The 18,871-nt window shown below is 47.5% G+C and overlaps 1 protein-coding gene across 1 annotated transcript in view; it reads left to right on the forward strand.

Annotated features, from left to right (window-relative positions):
* Window positions 1-18,871, forward strand: part of LOC308469447 (adhesion G-protein coupled receptor G4-like) — a 41,238-nt gene that overhangs the window by 16,733 nt on the left and 5,634 nt on the right. Inside the window, exons 6-14 of the mRNA XM_080991926.1 lie at window positions 1,857-2,022; window positions 2,281-2,430; window positions 4,003-4,116; window positions 6,566-6,611; window positions 8,273-8,376; window positions 10,849-10,961; window positions 11,761-12,029; window positions 17,579-17,675; window positions 18,348-18,637. Coding sequence (XP_080848052.1) covers window positions 1,857-2,022; window positions 2,281-2,430; window positions 4,003-4,116; window positions 6,566-6,611; window positions 8,273-8,376; window positions 10,849-10,961; window positions 11,761-12,029; window positions 17,579-17,675; window positions 18,348-18,637 — 1,349 coding nt within the window. The remainder of the gene's footprint in view (window positions 1-1,856; window positions 2,023-2,280; window positions 2,431-4,002; window positions 4,117-6,565; window positions 6,612-8,272; window positions 8,377-10,848; window positions 10,962-11,760; window positions 12,030-17,578; window positions 17,676-18,347; window positions 18,638-18,871) is intronic.

Here is an 18,871-nt window from a genome sequence, read left to right on the forward strand (position 1 = left end):
AGGTGCCTAAAATTGTCAGGGTCTTTGAAATGCAATGTGGGATCCTCAGCCTCTCATTTTTTAACACCTGGGAATCAAACGTTATGTTGGGGGGCTGAAAATAGACTATAGACTTGCCAAATAAAAAGCGCTGGGTTGTGTCGTGATTCTCCCCACAGTGTTCGCCCTCCTACTGTAGCCTGCCAAGCTGTAGTGATCTGAGTAGCAGCTTTTACACAGCACCTTTTCTCTAGTTAAATTAGGCTGTTTTTTCACATCAGGGTCATAGGCAGGGCGGGCAGATTCCTAGGGCAGCGGAATCCAGGCCAGGGGCGTCTGGGCTGCTCTATCCCCTCCCCTTCACCCTTAGGACAACCAGATTCAAGATGCATGCAAGCGCTTACTAGGAAACGTAGTCTGCAATTGCTACAAGCCGAGCTGAAAAATCTGAAGGCTGCTTCCAAACCAGGACCAAACAAGTGTCTTTTTTTGTTTTTGTTTCTCACTTCAGCACCTTTTTGGGTAGCAGATGGTGTGAAAAACTGTGAAACTGGAGGCAGGCTTCCTAACGCTACGAGGAGGCATGATTTGCTCCTGTCCTCCATTTGCCCACTTACCGTATTTTTCGCTCTATAAGACGCACCAGACCACAAGACGCACCTAGTTTTTGGAGGAGGAAAACAAGAAAAAAAATATTCTGAATCTCAGAAGCCAGAACAGCAAGAGGGATCGCTGTGCAGCGAAAGCAGCAATCCCTCTTGCTGTTCTGGCTTCTGGGATAGCTGCGCAGCCTGCATTCGCTCCATAAGACGCACACACATTTCCTCTTACTTTTTAGGAGGGAAAAAGTGAGTCTTCTAGAGCAAAAAATACGGTAATTCAGTGTTGGCTATTTGCAGTTTAGTAGCGCAGAGAGCTTGCTGGGGAGACCATGCATTAAAAAGGGACTCAAAAATAACTTAAACAAGCTTTTAATTAAAAACAAAAACTCCTTTTACACTAAATACATCAACAAACAAACATGACCCAACCACCAACCCATCCCCCAGGGTAATGGGAGAGCTAGGTGCTGCTCCTTGTATACTACACCCAATTGCTGACACAGCTTAATCAATACAACTCAGCAGCACCTGCTATGTTTCACAGCTGTAAAGCTGGGTCTCGTTATCTTGCTCTGGCCCCTTAAAGACATACACATCGGGTGGAACAATGATGAACCTTTACATTTAAAGAAACCATTCAACAAGCATCACTGCAGCCAAGCGACTGGCTGCTGGAACAGGCAATGGCCCATCAAGTCCAGCATCCTATTCTCACAGTGGTAGTAGTAATTAATAAATAATAAATAATAAATAATAAATAAATTATACATACATACATACATAGCATACAGGTAAAGGGTGAAGGGACCCCTGACCATTAGGTCCAGTCATGGCCGACTCTGGGGTTGCGGTGCTCATCTCGCTTTATTGGCCGAAGGAGCCGGCGTACAGCTTCCGGGTCATGTGGCCAACATGACTAAGCCGCTTCTGGCGAACCAGAGCAGCGCACGGAAACACCGTTTACCTTCCCGCCGGAGCGGTACCTATTTATCTACTTGCACTTTGACATGCTTTTGAACTGCTAGGTTGGCAGGAGCAGAGACCGAGCAACGGGAGCACACCCCATTGCGGGGATTCGAACCGCCGACCTTCCAATCGGCAAGTCCTAGGCTCTTTGGTTTAACCCACAGCGCCACCCGTGTCCCACGTATGTTGGTGTAGTAAGGACCAAATAGAATAATACATGGGTTGATAATGAGAGAGAAGGGGATACCACCGTCTAGTTGTGAGAGCCATAAAACAAAGCTCACTTGTCTTGTTCCCTTTGTTGTTTAGCATTTTAAAGGTACTGGAACAAATAGGTTTCAAGCTGAGCTTCAGTGGGAAAAGTGAGTCCATCGTTCTCCCAAGGCTGGCTTTGGCTCTCATGCGCCCAGATCCCGTGAATTTCAAGGGAGTTGCTTTTGGGGTCATATCCTATGACTCTGCAATGGATCCACAGGTAAGAGGCCCTTCTTTTGACTCTGTCCTTCTGCCCCACGACCGGTTCCTGCCAGGTCCAGAGGGCTGCTAAGTCAAAGTTTCCCACTCTTCCACTGAAAAATGGGGTAAAAGTGGGCTTTGCTCTCTGGACTGTGGCTTAGATGTACATAGGGAACTTGGAAAGGCACACGGGTGTGAGGAGGAGGAGGATATGTGACCATCTGTAGTTTTGTCTGGAGGTGACTCTAGCCCCCCAAACATTTTCTCTTCCATGCAGATTGATATCCGCCAGGCACCCTTTGACATGGCGCTGGCATCCATATTTTTGCCAGAACTGCTGAAGGGTTACTTGGAGGCCCAGTCCTTTGAGCCAGAAGATCACACAAAGATCCAGTTTTCTTTCTTCGGAACAACTTCGCTGTTTCAGGTAAACATGGCCACTGCCAAATGGCACAGGCAGATCAGGAGGCAAATGGCAAGAGGAAGCTCCAGAATCTCCCTCTCACACATTTCTTTCTTTCTTTTTTTAAAGTAAATTTTATTAGTATTTTCCACACAACAACACGAAAAATATCAGAAAATAACAATATACAAAACACAAAAACCAGCATACAAAAAACCCCAAATCCATATCTTACAAGTTAATAATATAAACACGAAAAAGAAAAACAAACATTGACTTCCACCAATCCCACAGCACCTCCTTTACCTCTCATTGTATCTTCCTGTTTTCTTGTTTTCCTTATCATCTCTATCCTAGCATCTAGATATAAATCCCTCTTTCTTATCCTTTCACTTCACAAGATTATTCCAAACTCAGCCAGATTTCTGCCTCGAACCTTGGTTTTTAAGGTATTCATTTAGGCACTCCCATTCCTTTTTCACTTCACTTTTTTGGTTTTGTCTTATTATATCTGTTCATTTGGCTAATTCTAAATATTCTCACACATTTCAGTTGGCCTTCAGCATAGTCTTTTGACTGCCCTTCCTTCCTTCCTTCCTTCCTTCCTTCCTTCCTTCCTTCCTTCCTTCCTTCCTTCCGATTTTCCACATAGGTTCACAAGGCGGTGTACACAGTTCTTAAAATTCCAAAACAGATCCAAATCAGGCATATCAACAATCAGACAATCTCAGTTTCCACATGCCTTATTTCTGTCAAAGAGGCTGGGGAGGAAGACAGAGTGCGTCTCTCAAGGTTGCCCCAGAGGCCACCACAGAGAAGGCCCTGTTCCTGACAGGTAGCCCTCTCACCTCATGAGAGGATGGTGCCTGGAGAAAGGGCTTTGCTGGCAGATTTTAACAGCTTTTGCTGGTGGGGTACATGCAGAAGATATCTGGGAGTCCAGACCACGAATGTCTTTGAAGACAGATTGAATTGGGCTGAGGAACCATGTGCTAACAGTTGCAGTTTAACAGCACTCCTTATAATGGCTAATTTCGGTGACGAGGCCCACCAGAATTGTAGCCCATGTGAGAACGAGAAGCAAGTAGCACCAAAAATCTTTAAAGGGGGTGAAAAATTCTTCCAAATCAGTCCAGCAAGGAGTAAGCATGCTCGGTAACTGCAGAATGTAGAGTGATAGTTGGGGGGGGGGGGGACGACAAAAAACTTTGCTTTCTATATTTAAAAATAATGCTTTCTTTGCTTTCTATATTTAAAAATAATAAGAGTTTAAGAAGCAAAGAATTTGTCATCTTTTTGATGGCAGTGGTTGTTTAATTATAGCCAAATATTGGAAGATGTTTGGATGTGGACTTATTAGAAATTTTGTGGGTACTGTTTCTTGTTTTTCAATCCCAAAATTAATAAAAAACAATTTAAAAGAAAAAGAGGAGGTGGGTGGGAGAGGAAGAGCTGGTAGGGCTGACAGTTAATTCAGATCTTTTGCAAATTGCTCATTCAACCAAAAATGTATAAGAAAAAAAGAGGGTTTTTGTGTTGTTGTGTTTACCAATGGTTGGCTCCCAAGCTATGAAACTTTGCACCTGTCTGTTACAGGAAAAGAATAAAAAACTGATCACCTATGTTGTGGGCGCCAGTGTTGAAAATGTGGTTGTTCAAAACCTCTCGGAGCCAGTGAATATAATTCTGCAACATATAAACTCAACGACGGTATAGTATCCTGTTGTCTCCAGTTGCATAAGTGTTGATTCTGCAGCATTAGAGCGCATTGATTGCTGGCAAATAGAGATGCTTTGCTTTGATTTGGGGATGATGCTAAAGGCCAGCTGTTGGAATTCAAGAACGCAGGAAGCTGCCTGAACACGGAGCCAGACCAGTGGTGCATCTAATTCCGTATTGTTTACACTGACTGGCAGCAGCAGCTCTCCAGGGCGTGCGTTGCTTGCCGCGCACCCCCTTGACACGTGCCACGCTCCCTGGGACGCGCGCCAGCCACACCCCTGAATGTACACTGCTCCCGCTGCTGGAGCAGTTAGCGTCACCACTGCGCTCTGCTGCTCACCTGTGGCCCTTCCCAACATCTTGAAGCAAAACACCCCCTAAGCCAGCGGTGGGGAACCTTTTAGAGAGCAAGTGCCCAAATTGCAACCCAAACCTACTTATTTATCGCAAAGTGCCAACACAGCCATTTAATATGGGATAATAACGTGTAATGGGTTTAGGGGTTGCTCGTGCGTAAGTTGCCGCCACTCCCGGCTAGGTTACCTGGTTGAACCCTTTCTGACTGGACAGCCTCTAGCTTCGTGGCTGTCTCAGTCACTGGCAGAATCCGTCAGTGGGCGTTTCTTGAACCTTTTCCAGCATAAAAGTTGTTTGACGCCAAGTCTCCTCCTACTCTCCCTGCGCGGAAGTACCCATACTCTCTCCGCTGGTCTCCGACGAGGAGTCTTGGAGCCTCCTCTCCGATTCCCCCATCTGCCCCCCTTCTCTACTGGTGTTACGCTGATTTCCTTCCCCAGCAGATGGGCTGCCTCTCTCCCTACTGGGACCCTCTCCGGCATCCCTCTGGAGCCTTCCCTCCGCCTCTAGCTCCGATGGCAGTTCCCTGACATAACGATTGTCTGCATGCGCACATACAAACAAATAAATAAATAAACCCACCAGATGGGCGGGGTATAAATATATGATGATGATGATGTTTTGCTGTTTGATGAGAATTTGCCTAAGAACCCCATGATGAAGTAAAGGCAGGCTATTGGTGTACGTAGGGACAGCTATTATGGTGCCCTTCAGATTTTTTTTTAAAAAACCTTTTAAGGCGGGATGGTGGAGAGCATACCAATCCTTTTTAATGGGGGGCGGCAGATAGAGATAAATAGAGAAGGCCTGTAAATTGGGAATGGGGAATTGGGGGAGGGGGCTCAGGCCCCACCTCAGGGGTCCCTCATCACGGCCTTCTTACGTTGTGCCCCCCACACCTCATTACTGGCCTGAAGGGCTTCCTAAACCTCTTTCCCACCCCCACAAAGACAAAAGTCAAGGCAATAGACCCTAAAACGGGTCAAAATAAAGGGGTCGGGCTCTTTCTAGTCACAGATATTTCCGGGTGGGGGTGAAAGGGATAAAGGGAGGGGAAGAGAGAAATCCTGTCTTCTCCTCAGGCTGCTGCCCGCCGCTCCACTCGCGTCTTCCACCACCGATAGTCCTCCCTGCCCCGGCAGTATCTGGCCACGACTGCCCCCTTCAGATGTTGCTGGACTCCCAACCCCACCAGCATGGCCAATAGGCAGAGATCAGAAGTGTTATAATTCAGTAGCATCTGCAGAGGACCATGCTGGCTACCCCTATACGAAAGAATAATATCAGCTGAAAGAAGGTACATGTCAGGCCACACAGGTCACCTAGAGAAGGAAAAGCACAGGTCCAGGTGGTTTTGCCTTTCCAACCTGTTATTCAGCTCTAAATCAGGATAAATATCATTCCACAGAAAACCCACTTGACTTTGCTCTGATCCAGAGGGAAACAGCGGGTTCCCCCCTGGGGAAAGTGATGGGTCAAGCGGATGAGCCCTAAGTCAACCCTAAGTCATAAAGAGATGGAATCATTGCTTGCTCGACCATTTTAGTCAAAACTGTTGGATTTCAAGCTGGTCTGTAATTTCCAAAATCACCAAGCTGAGAGGAGGCTTCTTCAGTAAAGGTGTAACTGCTGCCCCTCTCGGAACAGATTTCTTGAAATGTCCTTCATGCAGAGAAGCACTGACCACAACCAAGATAAAATCTGAATAATTTGTCCTGCAGGAGAATGCTATCATTCTAAATTTTTTTGGAGCTGGTTGGCTGGTGGTACTGATACTGATTTTGGAGGCTGAACTTGCTTGGGGACTAGTAGTTCCTGGCTGGCTTTATTTCGTGTGTGCATCCACCTTCGGCTTATTATTTTCATAAAAGCTAACAACATAAATAGCTATCTGCCTCTTATCTGATCGGCCTGTCTGTTTTCAATTGGGGGGGGGCGGCTGCCCACTTTGCCAGCCCCCAACAACGGCCATGCTGGGGCGATGGTGCGTGTGCCCACAGAGAGGTCTCCGAGTGCCCACCCTGCCACATGTGCCATACATTCGCCACCACTCTCCTAAGCCATTCCTTTTGCTTTTCAGGGCAATGAGTCTGTGCACTGTGTATTTTGGAACTTTAAGAAGAACGGTGAGTATAAAGGATATAGCTAGCTCTGCTCTGGGCCAGAACAAAGGTCCATCTAGTCTGGTGTACTGATTTCCGTGGCGTCCCTGGGAAGCCCACAGAGCGCTTGAAGGCAAACAGGCCTTCCCTGCTGTTGCTTCCCAGCGATATGCAAACAGGGCATCATTGCACTGATATCTTCTCCTCCAGCAGAAGTCCTCTTGAGCACAAGCCAGCTGTGTCAAATGCAGCTGCCTTAACTTTAACTAGTACTGCAATGCACTCTCCGTGGGGCTACCTTTGAAGGCGACCCGGAAACTACAACTAATCCAGAATGCGGCAGCTAGACTGGTGACTGGGGGCGGCTGCCGAGACCACATAACACCGGTCTTGAAAGACCTACATTGGCAAAAGGCGAAAGATTTATACGATCTGAAGAGAAACCAGAGTTCCAGACTTTTAAAAACAACCCCTTTTAAAAATAGCAATATAACGTGAATTTTATTATCTAACGAGACCATTGATCCATAAAATGAAAGCGATAGACCAGGCTTCCTCAGCCTCGGCCCTCCAGATGTTTTTGGCTTACAACTCCCATGATCCCTAGGTAGCAGGACCAGCAGTCAGGGATGATGGGAATTGTAGTCTCAAAACATCTGGAGGGCTGAGGTTGAGGAAACCTGCAATAAACAATGTCCTACAGTCACACACACACACACACAATCAATCAATCAATCAATCAGTAGCTGGACTGGGTTCCACACAGTCACAAAAACAAAACAAAAAAAAGCCACAAAACAAAAACACAAAATAAATAGCAAAAACAGACAGACCTCAGCGTGATACTCAAAACAGAAGTGTGGCACTCAAAATGGAAGCGTGGCACTCAAATCGGAAGCGTAACACTCAAAATGGAGCATGTTCAGTTTCCAAAAAAAGTTCGCAAACCAGAACACTTACTTCTGGGTTTGCAGTGTTTGGGTTCCAAGTTGTTTGAGAACCAAGGTGTTTGAGAACCAAGGTACCACTGTAATAATAAGCGGTTAAGTTCTGATTTATGGTTTTAGCTGTTGCCCATGAGAGCATTTAACACTTCACCAGCTGGACACAGACAACAAATCATCTCTTATTTAAAACCGGGATGGTGGGCGAAATGTTAGGTTTGCTCCAAAGTTAGTCACTTCAGTATGACCCTCTTTCATTAAACCTAGAACGAATTTAGTATTTAGGTCAAGACTTCTAGGCAAAAATGCAGCAAATTCAAAGTTAGCTGAGAATTGCATGATTTGAAGGAGTAGCTTGAGGGGAGCTGTAACTGAAATAATATTTTGATGCATTCAAATGTGCGTCTGTAGTTCAAAGTTCCAGTGCAACAGCTCTAGGCAGCAGAGAATTATGCCTCTGTTTAAAAGGGATGCAACCAAGTAAAGCACAACTTTCAAGGTTTCTTTCTCCCACAAATTTACCAACAGCAGTCTTAAGTGGGCGATCTGAGAAGTGCATGGTGGGAGCATGAGAAGCTCAGCGCCTCTCCGCCCCTCCCTGTGATGGTTGCAGCTAAGCCCCAAGTCAGCAGGAGTCTCTGCAGAGAGTCACACATCCCCTGTGTTCTGTTGGGAAAAGATCTATAAATGGTGAGGGACGAGTAACTGCAGATGAAATCTCTTCTCTTCCCTGCTGCGCAGATAACCAAGGAGGCTGGGATACATCAGGGTGTGAGGTGCAGCGCACAAACGCAAATTACACAATCTGCAACTGCAGCCACCTGACCCATTTTGGAGTCTTGCTGGTAAGCTTTTGTCACTGATTTGTCAGAACTAATTGCCCCGTGTGGCAGTGGCGTAGCGTGGGGGGTGCCAGGGGTGCCGGCCGCACCGGGCGCAACTTCTGGGGGGGGCGCGAGTCCAGAGGGAAGGGGAACGCCCCTCGCTCAGCCCGCGCATCCCTCGCCCGCCGGCAGCTTCTCCTCCTCGCCTCGCTCAGCGCCGCCGCCACGGATGCCGCCCAGACCCCCCAGCGCCCAGGGCCATTTCCCGGGGAGCCTCCTCTGGCACATGCCCCGCGCAGGAGGAGGAGGGGGAGGCGGCTCCGGGATGCTCCCTCCCGCCCCGGGAGGCAGAACGCAACGCACAACACACACACACCCTGTCGCCCCCGCGGCAGAGCAAGGCAGCCAGACGCGGAGCAGGGAGAAAGGCTCGGGCTCACCTTGGGGCAGCCTCCGGAGAAGCGAGTCCCGAGGAGGAGGAGGAGGAGGAGGAGGAGGAGAAGCCGCCGCTGCCGCTGCCGCTGCCGCCGCCGCCGTGCGCCCCCAGCACTGGGAGAGAGGCCGCTGGCCGCCCGGCGGGCCGTGGTTCCTTCCTCCGTCGGGCGCCCAAGGGGAGGGGGCTTTGGCTGCCTCGGCCCGCGGGGGCTCCACAAATAATAAATTTAATAAATTCCTTTTTTTAAAATAAGATATTTATTAAAGTTTTCAATTTTATACAAAGAGAAAAATGCAAAAAATAGAAAAAATATATATTAAAAACACATAAAATTCACAACTTATTTTTCAATAACATATTTCCCTGACCTCCTCATACCTCCCCTTCTTGTTTTCTAGTTCAAATTATTTGTTCAGCAAATCCTTATCTCATAGCATTACCGCTAAATAACACCTTATTTTCTATCCAAGTTCTTGAAACTTAAACTTTTACTTTAAAAAACCATTTTTTCATAACCTTTTATACCATTACAGCTAGAAACCACTTAACGTAATTTCAATCCAACATCATTCAACATTCCTTAATATTGCAGTATTTCTGTAAATAGTCCTTAAATTTCTTCCAATCTTCTTCTGCCGACTCTTCTCCCTGGTTGCGGATTCTGCCAGTCATTTCTGCCAATCCCATGCAGTCAATCAACTTCATCTGCCATTCTTCCAGAGTGGGTAAATCTTGCGTCTTCCAATACTTTGCAATGAGTATTCTTGCTGCTGTTGTAGCATACATAAAAAAAGTTCTATCTTTTTTAACACCAACTGGCCAACCCAGTGGCGTAGCATGGGGGGTGCAGGGGGGGCCGGCCACACCGGGCGCAACATCTGGGGTTAGGGCAAATCCATGGGTTAGGGGGCGCAAATCCACAGGTTAGGGGGCGCAAATCCATGGGTTAGGGGGCGCAAATTACTTGCCTTGCCCCGGGTGCTGACAACCCACGCTACGCCACTGCCGTGTGGTTCCTGCAAAGGACAGCGTGGAATGTCTCTTTTCGTTCAGTTCTATAGCAGTGCTTTTCCCCCCTAAAGAAAATGTTTAGGGGTACTCTCATTTTGACTCAGGAAAATCACCATTTTATAGTTCCAATCGGGGAAAATAAATATAGCAAATAGGCAAAAGTACAAAGATTCACAAAATGTTTAGGGGTATGTGTACCCCTGCGTCCCCCCCAGAAAAAAACAACACTGGTTGTATTTCTTTTAAAATCCTATCTTCAACATCAGACAAGAGGGCTGGGGTTCAGTTGTGGAGTCAGTACCTTTGGCCTGGTAGAGTTGGTATAGTGGCTGAAAAATGTGCCCACCGTCCACGCCCCACAAGTCAAATCCCATCTCACAGCCATGATGTCATTGGATCATTTTGAAGCAACGAACTGGTATTAGTGTAATAGTTTGGTATCTTTATGTTTATATCTGCTGGTGCAAACAGCAGATTTTGGGAAACAATTTCAACCAGGAAAATGGCACAGGGAGAAAGGATTCAACCTTCTCCCGTAGTGCCTTGGGCCTGATCCAAATCACTCACTTGTACACACACACACACACACACACACACACACACACATTGGTGAAATGCCAGAACTTGTGATACTACTACTTCTGGAGATTATATTTCTGGAATTTGCAAAATTGCATGGAAAATTTGCTCCTGAGGGTTTTGCAAACTGTTTTTGCACACATACAGTCTATCACTCACAGGCATTCCAAAATTTACAGTAAAGAAGTAGGAGCCGCGAGGTATCAGAATGCAGGAACAAGGATGAGCTGAAGAAAGAACTGGTTCACCCTGAGCCTTAGGCCCCATGTGAATCTTTCCTTTCACTCCAAATTTCACAGAATACTTTGGGGGGGGCGGGTGGGAGGGAGTGGGGCAGGGGAATCATGATCCAAAGAAGCCAAAAAATTCACACCTCAGTCAGCAATGCCCAAACAGATATCATTTTGGGTCTGTTTCCTCACCAACTCTTCCAATGAGAGGCTATTGACTTCCACCCTGGTTTCTAGGACGTATACCGGACGGGATGTGAGGATAAGATTTTAACATTGGTCTCCCACGTGGGATGTGGCTTTTCCTCCATCTTCCTCGGCTTGGCTCTAGTGGTGTACCTTTCCATCGAGTAAGTAGGACCCACCTGCCATTTTCTATCCGACAGCAACGTTTATTTACTTAGATTTTATACAGCTACATAAGCCTGTTTCCAGGGCCAAATCTGGTTTGTGGTTCGCCATCCTTGCAGCAAGCGGCGTGGGGTTCTTGCCACGCAGGAGGGGCAGGCTTTGGCAATACGGTGCCCTGAGCAAGGACAAAATTTGCCACCTCCCTCCCCAAATTTCTTATTTTCACAATAATTCATTTTGGTAAAGGTAAAGGGACCCCTGACCATTAGGTCCAGTCATGGCCGACTCTGGGGTTGCGGCACTCATCTCGCTTTACTGGCCGAGGGAGCCGGCATACAGCTAGCGGGTCATGTGGCAAGCATGACTAAGCCGCTTCTGGCGAACCAGAGCAGCGCACGGAAACACCGTTTACCTTCCCGCCTGAGCGGTACCTATTTATCTACTTGCACTTAGACGTGCTTTCGAACTGCTAGGTTGGCAGGAGCAGGGACCAAGCAACGGGAGCTCGAATCGTGGGGATTCGAACCGCCGACCTTCTGATTGGCAAGTCCTAGGCTCTGTGGTTTAACCCACAGCACCACCCACGTCCATTCATTTTGGTACCGTTGCTTTTTTATGGAGCTTCTCTCAGCAGGTATAAATATAGGTCTGTTGTTGTTGTTTGGCTCCACTCCCCTGGTGCCTGCGATGCCCTAACTCTGGGGCTGCATCCTGCTCTAGACCCTTCACACGGGGGACTTAAAGGGGCTGCGTCTTGGGCACAGGGGGCGAATGAGCCCTTCACCTCTTTCGTTCCAGCAAGCTCCGTGGGGACGACCCGTCCAGAATCCTCGTCCACCTCTGCTCTGCGCTGCTGATGCTCAACCTCACCTTCCTGCTGGACTCCTGGCTGGCCTCTTTCCAGGTGCGCGGCCTCTGCATCGCCGTGTCCGTGGCTCTCCACTACTTCCTGCTGGCTGCCTTCACCTGGATGGGCCTGGAAGCCGTCCACATGTACTATGCACTGGTCAGGGTCTTCAACACTTACGTCCCGCATTACATGCTCAAGGTTTCCCTGGCTGGCTGGGGTAAGTGCAGGGCAGGGGGGGCACTTCCCATCTTAGGGCCATATTACTTCACAGGGAATCTTCTGGGGGCCATATACCAGCAGTGGGCGGAGGGGGGATATGTGATTTCCCCCTTGGTGCAGGAGGTGGCATTAAGACCCTGCAGAAGGCAGAGGGGCGTCCCATCTGTCTCTCCGCCTCTCTACCCGGTTTTCTCTCTCTCTCTCTCTCTCTCTCTCTGTGTGTGTGTGTGTGTGTGTTTCTCTCTCTGTCTCTCTGTCTGTACTTCTATCTGTTTTGTCTCTCTTTGTCTCCATCAATACAGTGGTACCTTTGTTCTCAAACTTAATCCATTCCGGAAGTCCGTTCCAAAACCAAAGCGTTCCGAAACCAAGGCGTGCTTTCCCATAGAAAGTATTGCAAAATGGATTAGTCCATTTTAAAAATAACCCCTTTTTAAAACAGCAATTGAACATGAATTTTTACTATCTAACGAGACCATTGATCCGTAAAATAAAAGTGATAAACAATGTACTACCGCCACACAATCAATCAATCAATCAGTAGCTGGACTGGGTTCCACACAGTCACAAAAACAAAACAAAAAAGAGCGGAGGTTCAGAAGAAGTGTGATTGAAAGTCAGGAGCCGCAGAGAAATATCTCTGAAAGGCCAGTTAGAATAATAGAGTTGCAGTGCAGCAATCACTTGCCTCCTGATCTTCCCAAAAGGGACTGGGCATATTTGTGGGAGAAATGTCTGTCCGTGTCTCTTGGTCGCGATGGCACACTAGTTCCTAGGGAGTGGCTGTGGCGGGGGCCGCTGCTTTCTGCAAGTCCTGCTTGGGGTGGGATTGTTGGGAAAAAGCACCAAGGCAAAAGCCAGCTCCAGATGGCTGGAAAGCAAAACAGGATGTTATGTTTTGCAGATGTACTGTTGGAGAAAAGGTGGAGCCTATTCTCTGTACTGAGCACCGGATGTTAGCTCAGTGTGTCATCTGACCTGTGCTGGAAGTACAGGGGAGGAGTGTGTGACTCTTCTGATGGAGACTGAAGGGTGCAGTCGCATTTCTATGTACTGTTGAGTGACAGGAATAAAACATGTAGAAAGGACTCCTGTCTGTCTCATTTCCCCTCCCTGGGGAGAATGCAGGGAGGGAGAGAAGCAGAGAAGCAGAGGGTGTGTTTTCCTCACATCTAATGAGGAAAATCGCCGGTTTATGACCTAGCCTGCCGGGAGACGCAGCGGAGAGGTCATCAAGTATCTCACTCAGTTGCCCGGGGGAGGCCAGTTTACCTCTGACTGTGAGCTGAGATACTAACATATGGCAGCCTTCGGATGGTTGCGATTCATCGGACATCTGCATGAGAGGCTGGTGGATTGTCCTCCTCTGCTCCAAGGAGGAAGAGAAGCGTCTGAAAGAAGCCAGAGGCTCAACAGACAGCTGGTGGAAAGAAGAGGTGTTTTCCAGAGCAACAAAGTTCAAGGTATGCTGCATTTCGGGCTAAAAGAGTGAACGCAGTTTGATTAATTCACTGGTTCACGGAGCTGCGTTTCAACGAAAACAAGAGCTCCGGGAGGAAGAGGCCTGCAGCTTAAAGGCTGAAGCCTGCATTCCACAAATTCTTGTGGTTGATAAACTGTCCTATTGAAATGCATTGTTGCTAGGTAACGGAAAGTTGGAAAGTTACTGGCAAAGGGGCTGGACTGTGAGTGTGAGCCTGGGAAAGCGAAACAAAATCAGAGAATGTTTTGGCTACAAGTTTACGTGCCCTTGGAAGGGACTTTCCATAGCAGCCAGAGTTTAGCTGCCAGGTGCTAAAGAGCATAAACAGCTTGCAGTTTGCCTGACTGAGAAAGAAAAAAACAACTGTTGGATTTTACAGCTTGTTTGAAAGTGAGAGAGGCTTGGATTCAAAATGGATGCCAAGAAGGGGGGAGACTTGCCTAACTCATCTCCCCTGACCAGAGACAGTTATTCATCAGGGTCTGGATGGATAACTACCCCAGAAGGGGTGAGCCAAGATGATGCTGGCCAAGTTCCTAAGAGCTCAACGAAAGCTGAGGAGAGCTTTGACCCCAGAGGGGAGAGTGCAGGAACTGTGGCTGTTGGAACTGTTGGTGCTCCTGAACAAGGTTTGGGACACGCTGCGTACAACGCATCAGAGAGATGCTGGTTCTTCAGCGTTGCTGTATTTTGAGAAATTGACTAATCTGAGACTTGCGCCTGATGGAGATGTTCAAGCGCACCTGACAGAAATGAAGTTTCTGCGTCAACAGATGGTGGAACGCAATTTCCGTCTTCAGGAGGAAGTGTTTTGCTTCATGATGATAAACAGCCTTAACCGCACCTACAAGGTTGTTGCCAGTCAGCTTGGTTCCCTACCGGCCGCGCAGCTGACCGCGGAGAGAGTGTGTGCTGTGGTCCTGAATGAACACGACAGACTTGCTGCACTGGAAGTGAAAGACAGGGGGAGGGAAGAACAGAGTTCTAATCTCCCCACTGATGATGCTACTGGGAAGCATGGAGTAGCATTGAGTGCTGTCCGATGCTACAATTGTGGACAGACTGGGCATCTACAGCGAAACTGTAAGAAGCCGCGCCAGTCAAGAGGAGCAAAGAGCAGCTCTACGAAGCCTGAGGCGTCAGGCAAAAGCCGTTCCAAGTGCCAGGTGAAACCTGCAAAGGCTATGATGGCGAAAGGAACCACGCCAGATGTTGGGAACTCGTTCATAATTGACACGGGCGCGACGGTTCATATGTGCCCGCACAGACAACTGTTTTCGACGTTGAAGAAGCAAAGCTTCGCTGTGAAACAGGCCAACGGTCAAGAGTTGGAAGCAACAGGAATTGGGACTGTGTATCTTGAGAGTCTGAACTTGACTATAAGTGATGTTTACCTGGTTCCAGAACTGAGATTTAATCTGCTGAGCGTGTCGCAGATTGCAAAGAAAGGACTGAAACTGTCCTATGATGCTAAAAGCTGCAAGATCTACAAAGATGGAGAACTGTTTCTTACTGCCAAAGAGAAAGATGGACTGTATTTGTTGACTTTTGATCAAAGTGATTACATGAAATGTAATTCTTCTGATTCTAACGAAATCTCTCTTGCAGGTGTGACCAGTGTGAGCACCAGGAAGGTGACGAAGAAGGTCGACAGAGCATTTCAGCGGGTGTATGCTGATGTGATTGGTCCTCTAGAACCATCTAGAGGCAGTGCAAAGTATTACCTTTTGTGTGTGGATTGTTTCACTAATTATTCTTGGGTTTATATGATGGAGAAACCGCAAGAAACTTTAGAAAAGTTTCAGGAGTTTTGTGACAAGGTTAAAAGTATGCATGATGCTAACATTGATTGTCTTTTCACAGATGACAAGCAAGTTTTTCTGTTACAGAAGTTTCAGAAGTTCCTGGATGGAAAAGGGATAGACCACAAAATTGCTGTTTCGCCAGAAGCGTGGAACAGGGGGGTCTGTGTTAGAGTGAACAAAGAATTGCAAAAGGGGATGTATGCGCAATTGCTGAGTTCACATTTGCCACATGAATATTGGGCCGAATCGCTAGCGTCCTATCTTCATGTGTGGTTGAGAAAGGTCTCAACAAAGTTGGGATGTTCTCCTTTTGAGAAGCTGTTCAATAGAAAACCTTCTGTTGCCTATTTTAAGGTTTTCGGGTCTCATGTGAGAACAGAAGCTCCAGGTGGAGTAAAGAATGCCAGAGGCATTTTTGTGGGATATGAAAAGGGTCTCTACAGAGTAATTTTGTCTGAATCTGGTCAGGTGATTCTCACAAAGTTTCTAGAGAGTGCTCCAGAGCAAGAGCGGGTTGTAGAACAAACATTTCCCACAGGTGGCAATTCAGATGATGTTGATGATTTTTCTGATGTCACAGATTACAGTGGTACTGACGATGACAGTGATAGCTCAGAGAGTTCAGTTGTAACGGTCATTGAGAGAAAATCTCACACAATGGATAGACCTTCACAGGTGAAGGAAGAACCACTGATAGCTACTGGTTCTCAACAGAGTCCAAAGGTTGAACCAGTGAGCACAGAGGATCAGAACCTCAAACGCAGGTCTGGGAGAGTCACAAAGGGTGTACCATCAACAAGGTACTCAAAAGAGTTTGCTAACTTAGCTGTTGCGTGTGTTGCTATTGTTAACAACTCAAAGCAGGTTAAAGCAGTGTCTAAGTCAGAGACAAAGACACAACAGAGAGTAGCAAGCCAAGGTAATGCAGAAGCACTCATTCCTTGGAAGCCAGACAACCAGAGAGGTACACTGGTGAAACCAGTGGTGGGGAGTTCCAAGGGTGGAACTGAAACAACAGGGGACTGTTATATGTATAACAACTGTTTGTTCTCTTCTCTGGATCATGTTTTGCCAATTGATGCTTTTGGGGGAGGATGTTGGGAAAAAGCACCAAGGCAAAAGCCAGCTCCAGATGGCTGGAATGCAAAACAGGATGTTATGTTTTGCAGATGTACTGTTGGAGAAAAGGTGGAGCCTATTCTCTGTACTGAGCACCGGATGTTAGCTCAGTGTGTCATCTGACCTGTGCTGGAAGTACAGGGGAGGAGTGTGTGACTCTTCTGATGGAGACTGAAGGGTGCAGTCGCATTTCTATGTACTGTTGAGTGACAGGAATAAAACATGTAGAAAGGACTCCTGTCTGTCTCATTTCCCCTCCCTGGGGAGAATGCAGGGAGGGAGAGAAGCAGAGAAGCAGAGGGTGTGTTTTCCTCACATCTGTGTGAGGGAAATCGCCGGTTTATGACCTAGCCTGCCGGGAGACGCAGCGGAGAGGTCATCAAGTATCTCACTCAGTTGCCCGGGGGAGGCCAGTTTACCTCTGACTGTGAGCTGAGATACTAACAGGGATTTCCATTGGGACGTTTAGCCGGCCTGGGGGTGGGGAGACAGCTCTTGATCCAGAGGCTCTAAATGGCAAGGGCAGGGAAAGGGAGCTCACTCCCTAGCAAAATCCCTCATTGCCTCTTCTGTTTCAAGGCATGTTCAATCACGGCCTAAACTGAGGTCCAGTGCCAAGGGCCTTCTGGCGGTTCCCTCACTGTGAGAAGCCAAGTTACAGGGAACCAGGCAGAGGGCCTTCTCGGTAGTGGCACCCACCCTGTGGAACACCCTCCCTTCAGATGTCAAAGAGAACAACAACTACCAGACTTTTAGAAGACATCTGAAGGCAACCCTGTTCAGGGAAGCTTTTAATGTTTGATGCATTACTGTATTTTAATATTTTGTTGGAAGCCGCCCAGAGTGGCTGGGGAAGCCCAGCCAGATGGGCGGGGTATAAATAATAAATTATTATTGTTATTCAACGTATTCTCAGAGCCAACAGCATTGTGTTTATTTCAGTGGACTCTCCCAAGTGAAATGTCATAAGCTGAATTAAATTCTTGCCATGTGCCTTTGCTGTCGCCCATCCCCTCACTCCCCTGGTGATACAGGTCTTCCTGAGGACTCTCGTCTTCCTCAGACGGGTCACAATTGCATCCATGCTGGTCTTTTTCCTTTCTGGCTAACCCATTCTTCTTTCTCCCTCTTTGCCATTAGGAATTCCTGCGGTCATCGTTTCCACGGTTCTCATTATAAGCAGAGACTTCTATGGGGTTTTAAGCGACCCCCTAAGCAGCAGTCCAGTCACACCTTTGTAAGTCTCTATGCTTTGATTCTCCTCAGATCAGCAGGAAGGAGGTCATACCTATATCCCCTTCCGTTCCCCCCCTTTTTGGATTTTTTTTTGGGGGGGAGGAGAATTCAACCTTCCTTGCTTTTCGGTACACCAAGCTGTTCACTCCCTTCCATCTGATGGGTCAATTTATGGTCCTGGCCTTTCTCAAGGAGATTCCTCTGTCTGTTTAGCTGCGTGCATACAATGCCCAAACATCCGATGCTTACAATTCCTTTAGCGCTTTGCAAATCATATATATTAAGATCATGTAGGATTTGTAACCAGGAAGCCTGGCCTACTGCATAACCCACTCTAAAACTTATTCTGCAATTTCCAACATAAAATTCAAGTTTGTTTATTGAGGATTATATCCAGCCTTAGTCAGTTTTTGTTGTCTTAAGTGCCTTCCTTTTCAACAAGGCTTTTAAGTTGAGTCTGCTTCTGCGCTGGGATTAGTTTTAAGATGTGTTTATTGTCTTATCATTTGTTTGGGGGAAAGGACAGGATATGAATTTAACTAACCACCACTGATGGGTGTCTCATTGAAAAGCCTCAAGAGAGACTTCCAGCTATCATGAGCCCATCTGAAAGAAATGGCCCTGCCGGCAGCCTTAACAGCGTCTCTCTCCCTCCTCACCTTGTCTGCTACAGTTGCTGGATCCGCGATGACCTTGTGTTTTACATCTCTGTGCTGGCCTATTTCTGCTTGGTGTTCCTGATGAACACCATCATGTTCATCGCGGTCCTTCTGCAGATTCACACCATGAAAACGAAGAGTCCTGGCCGAGTCAGCAGCTGGAACCACAGCTTCCTCCACAGCTTGAAGCGGGTGGTCAGCTTAATGGTCCTGCTCAGCTTAACGTGGGGTTTTGCCTTTTTCTCGCTGGGGTCCATGCAGACATTGTTCTCCTACCTCTTTGCCATTTGCAACACCTTCCAAGGTAAGTGTTTGTACACAGGTGGGTGGGCTTCAGAAGAGGGACCAGAGGAGCCTGCTGAGTCAGGCCAGAGGCCCATCTAGTCCGTCCTCTTGTTCTCACAGTGGCCATTTATGGGATGTCCATTATGGGAAACCTGCAAGCCAGACATGAGTCCAAGAGGAGCTCTATTTCCCCTCCTGCGGTTCTACCTCTACCTCTCTTTTAAATCAGAACCAGTGAGGGCAGTGAAGGTCC

The sequence above is a fragment of the Podarcis pityusensis genome (assembly GCF_964106645.2).
Source record: "Podarcis pityusensis genome assembly, chromosome: 2".
Lineage (NCBI taxonomy): Eukaryota > Metazoa > Chordata > Lepidosauria > Squamata > Lacertidae > Podarcis > Podarcis pityusensis.